We start from the raw sequence: 4954 nt of genomic DNA, 5'->3' as shown, positions 1-4954 counted from the left end.
ACCCCAGGGAAGATTAGAGCAGGGGCTGCACCCATCACCCAATGGTCTGATGGTACAGGTTTGTTTTTGTTTTTTCTTTCATCCCCAGACAGGCTGTCAGAGGCACAGCTGCTTAAGGGCAATGAGCATTTGACCACATGAGGAAAATCAACCCAAATGCACTCCAGAGCATCATATCCAAATTACACCATGCCCTGACTCCTGTCCCAGTTCTGCTTTGGAGCCAGGAAAAAAAAAATAAGTCAATAAAACATACACAAAAACAAACATTCTCTTTACATGGAATTTGACAGCTTCATTGGCAGGTCTTCATTGGCAGGTGACATCTAGTGCTTTCCTGCCTTGGGGACAAAGACAGCCACGAGCTCAGAGGACAGCTCTGATCCAGCCCTATGGCTTCCTTTAGCACCAAATAGTTTAAAGCAGGTATGAGTTTCAAGAATCACTCAGTTTGAATAAATGGCTAGGCCTAGGCAGAGACTGGGGCAGGGCATGGCTCTGCGCAGCACCTTGGACTCTTATAGGCAAGGGCTGTAGTGGGTAGAGCTTGGGGCATACTTCAGTAACATCAGCATGTGGTTGGATGAACCCCACTCAGGATTTTCATGAACCATAACCGAAGCCATAAAATTGCTGCAACAGGGCTCAATAAAAGGGCTAGGTTATGGGATCCAAGTGGCATGGGGCTGGAGCGGTCCCCATAGGTGCAAGGAAGGAGGGGAATGCACATGGTCACCCTCAGGGCCCCCCACGCTGCAGGAGAGGTACCCGAGGGCATGATTCCAAAGCAAGGCAAGAGCCAGCCACATCCATATTTCAACAAGATATTTTATTGGTCCAGCAACTGCAAAATATACAAATTTCTGAAAGGCATACCCTGTTTTTAAGCTGGCACAGCTTTGTATCAGGCAATTATTCCAGACGTATATACAGAACAGTTAACAAAGCACACACACACAAAAAAAAGAATCCCAAGTAACTACCCTTCTCTCCAAGCTCTGCAGTATACATTAAATAAATAAAAAGCAGTTCGCTATCAAAAAAAAATCATAAAAAAATAAATTCAAGTATCACAAAGGAAAACAAAAAAAATAAGGGGGTGGAGGGAAAACTACTGGTGTGGTTCAACAAGTCCCCTCTGGCCACCTTCCTTGGCTGCAGCATCCTTGCCTGGTCCTGGATCTGTTAGCCAAAACTCAATGGGTTGGGGGTGACACCATCCTGCCACCTACCCCCAAAGCAAGAGAAGACCACTCTGCTGCTCCCTCTTGATGGGGGAAAAAAGAAAAGATATCACAAAAGAAAGAAAAAAAAACATGACCAGGTTTTATCTTTTTGTGGGACTGAGACTTTTAGTATTTCCAGAGGAAGAAATAGTTTAAGGATGTTTTTTTCCAGATTTATATATATGAATTCATATATGTACACACACAAATACATGCCAAAACATCTGCAGAATTACACGCTTACAGGACTGATCAGGGGCAGCCAGACGTCATGTTTGCATTTGCCAGCTTATCTCCTGGTAGCAGGAGGAGAAAGATAACTCCCCAGGAAACGGGCTACAAGGGCCAGCGAGTCGCCCTCCCCAGGCACTCCCCTCTCTCAAAGTCAGGGAAACCAAAAGGGCAGACGTCAACCGCACGTGCATGCAGGACGCTGCTTTAATGCGGTTAAAAAAAGGAGGGGGAGGTGTTTTTGTTTCGTCTGTACAGGAATATACACGTATGGACATGCGCACGCAGGCAGGGCACCACCAGGATGGGCTCCTGGGGTTGGATAGGGACTGAGCACGGTCCCAGACCCATCCTGCTGTTGAGCCCATGCAACGTGGTTTTTGCTGCATGAGACTGAAGTGCTAGGCACTGCGGTTCGCCTTTTCCCAAAGGGCAAAGGAACCAACCTCCCCACCTAAAAAAAAAAATATATATATACATTTCAAAAAATAAAAAATAAAAAATAAAAAAAAAAACACTTCCCCCAAAACTCTGCTCCCATCTGCATGGATGTTGGTTCCTACCCGGGGAGAGGAGGAAGCCAAAGGAGGGGTAAAACCAAAGGACTGCCCCATCTCCAGTCCCCCCCCAAAAAAGGGGATAAAGGAGGACTTGACCACCTTCACCTCCTGCCTCCAGCTCACTTGTGCAGGGAAAAAGCACAAGACAGGGATAAAGAAAAAGCAATACATAGGATGGGGCAGGGAACCACAGATTTTTGCACAAAGCAGTAGTGGTTAATTGTCCTTTAACTGCTGGCTCACAGCCTAGGCCAGGCTGCCAAGAAGGGTTCTTGTATCTCAAGCCACCAGGAAGGTGGTTTGAAGGGCTGAAGGAGCGCAAACCAGGACCTTGCCCCGTTTTCCCCTGCACGCACACATGCACACCTCAGAAGCCAAAACTACTGCTTTTGTGTAGTCCCAGCTTCCCAGCGTGCAAAAAGAAAAAAAGTTGCCTGCATTCAGGCTTCCCCTGTTAAGAGGCACAGCTTAAAAAAATAAGAAATAAAATAGCTCCTGCCACAAATAAAGTGCAAAAACCAAGCGGTTTCTATATATACATATACCCACACACATGCGTGTGCATGTGTATAGATTAAATTAAAAAAAAAATGTCTCTTCTCGTGACTTTTTGCAGACACACCGGGACTCCTAGGAGCCATCCAAAAGACCTGCTCGCCTGCACGACGCATCCAGCTCAGCCCGGCCACCTACCTCCTGCAGCACTGCAGGCATTCTCACCCCCCTACATCTCTTTCCCCCTGAGCCAGAGGAAAGAGGAGGCCAATTACCAGCACATCACCTCAAGTGGCACTCAGTCCCCTTGCCAAAAAAATCAAAACACACCTGAACTCGGAGCAGCCCAGGGACTGGGGTCTGCCCAAGCCAGCATCAGTGTGGTTCCCCCTCTATGCTACAAGCAGCTCATGGCCGGTTTCAGCAGCAGATTTATATTCTCTGCACACCCCTTCAAGCTATATCAGTTGACATATGGGGTTTTATATATATAAATATATATTTTTTGCTATTATTATTTTTTGGTTTAAACCAGCAGTTCTTGTGCACCTCAACAAGGTGTGCGACAGGCTGTAGCTGGTGCGGGTTGAGGACTGCAGCACAGTGCGTTAGGGGCTTCCTTGCAAAATAATTAGTAATAATAATAATAAAAATGAAGTCCCCCTTTGTTCCCCCCACCCCTCTTCCCCCCGTTTCTCTGCTAACCCCACACCATTCACATATATACACTCCACCCCAAGACGGATGGGTACCAATCAGCTATACAAAAGGAGATCAAAACCGCTTACAAAGGAAAATTAAACTCGGAGACGCCTGCGCACTAGAAGCACTTTACAGCTTGCTATGCTCTAGCAGGACGCCGGAGAGGAGAGCAATGCTGCAAGCCTGGAGACCTGGTGAACCTGGGAGCTCGTCTCCCTCCTCTCCTTCGCTCTCCTGCCTCTCTCCCCCCTTCAGCAGAGCAGTTTGCAGATGAACGGGCGTGGATAGAAACAGCCGAGGGTCGACCTCACCGCAAACGGAGGAGACCGGTTTTACAAGCAAGCTTCAAGAAATGACGATGGGATGGGAGCTGGCATCGCTGGTGGCCTTGCGACAGCGCCAACAGAGTCACGACGGCTTCTGCGAGTTGTTCATGTTCTGCAACGAGAGAGGAAGGAGCATGGTTGGGGTCACGCTGGGACCAGACCTCACCCCAGCCAGCATCTTCTATGTGCACATCAAAAGGGGACAGAGGCAGTAAAGCCACGCCACAGGGCACTACGAAAGCGTCCACCACAGAATGAGAGGACACTGTCCACCCAAGGAGAGAGGTGAGGAGGAGATGCACTGACTTGCTACCTGCATCCCTCCCTTGAGCATCACCCAGCTTTACTATCTGCAGGGTGGGAACCTGGCAAAGATACCCCTAAAAACCGAGTTACGCCTGGAGCCGCTCTTTGGTCCATGCAAGACATGGAGACAGGACACAACATTCCTTCCAGGAGCCCCCTTAGGCATCTCTCCAGCTTCCCTTGGGGCTGGGCAGCATCCCCCCCCACCTGCTGGGTGGAGGCCACTGTTTGCCCAAAAAAGACAGCTCAGGACAGAGGAGCAACGGTGCCAAGGAGTTGGCCTGGCCACCAGCCACCACTGGTGGTGGAATGGCTGGAGCAAAATTCAGCCCTGCTGCTATCACCACAAACCCAGAGACACCCAGGAAAACAGCCCCTGGAGGAGAGCATCCAGAGGAGACACCCAAAGAGATGACCGCAACAAATACATTTCCCAATTCACGAAACTGCACAAAAAGGTCAGAGGGGAAGGGAGTAGGAAACACCTAGGGAGGTTTCTCAGCATTTTTAATCTTTTACTACCTAAGCTGCCTCTTACAAGCACCAGCAACCATGGCGAGACTACAAGGCAGAGTGGGACAAGCTGGTCTGCATTATCTAAGGAAACACAGTGAGGGTTAGGAAAAGCCACATGCACCCACAGCCATTTACCTTGGAAATATTAGTAAAGAGAAAACTTTGAGAAAGTGACAAACTGGTCGTCTTTAAGCATGAAAAGTGAAGGGGAGAAGAAGGGAGGGGAGAGGAGAGACTTTAAATTGGGTCGTCGTTACAAAGTGCACCTTGGATCACAAACCAAGCAAAAGGGGAAGAAATCATCACAGCAGTTAGTCCTGCAAACCCAAACCAGCTCAACCCCACAGTCAGGAGGCACGCAGCTGTATCCCTGGCCTCTCCACGTGTCCCCATCTGGAAGAACCAGGGGACAAGCCCCCACTGGTGATGGTCAGTGCAACAATGCACCCACTACCAAGCACCTCCAGCAGCACAAACTGGGAAGGGAGGTAACCTCCACCTCCCCTGGCCCCAGACAGGCTGGGGGGGGGGGGGGGGGGGGGGGGGGGGACGGGGGGGGGGGCAGGCCCCTAAAAAATTTTGGCACCGGTGG

General features: G+C 49.5%; 1 protein-coding gene across 5 annotated transcripts in view; it reads right to left on the bottom strand.

The window, feature by feature from the left end:
* Window positions 1-808: 808 nt before the first annotated feature.
* The window catches only part of PFKFB3 (6-phosphofructo-2-kinase/fructose-2,6-biphosphatase 3), a 38897-nt gene continuing 34751 nt past the window's right edge, over window positions 809-4954 (bottom strand). For 3 of the 5 annotated variants that reach the window (XR_004753094.1, XM_035334067.1, XM_035334060.1), the window contains 2 exons: window positions 4498-4548; window positions 809-3652 (listed from right to left, as the gene is read on the bottom strand). Coding sequence is in view for 4 of the 5 variants with exons in the window: in XM_035334067.1 (XP_035189958.1) it covers window positions 3646-3652; window positions 4498-4548 (58 nt within the window). In the remaining variant the exon portion in view is untranslated. The remainder of the gene's footprint in view (window positions 3653-4497; window positions 4549-4954) is intronic. The other 2 variants (XM_035334046.1, XM_035334056.1) reach the window with 1 other exon arrangement.

This window comes from Oxyura jamaicensis, chromosome 1, assembly GCF_011077185.1.
Source record: "Oxyura jamaicensis isolate SHBP4307 breed ruddy duck chromosome 1, BPBGC_Ojam_1.0, whole genome shotgun sequence".
NCBI lineage: Eukaryota > Metazoa > Chordata > Aves > Anseriformes > Anatidae > Oxyura > Oxyura jamaicensis.
This window is presented reverse-complemented; position numbering and strand designations above follow the sequence as displayed.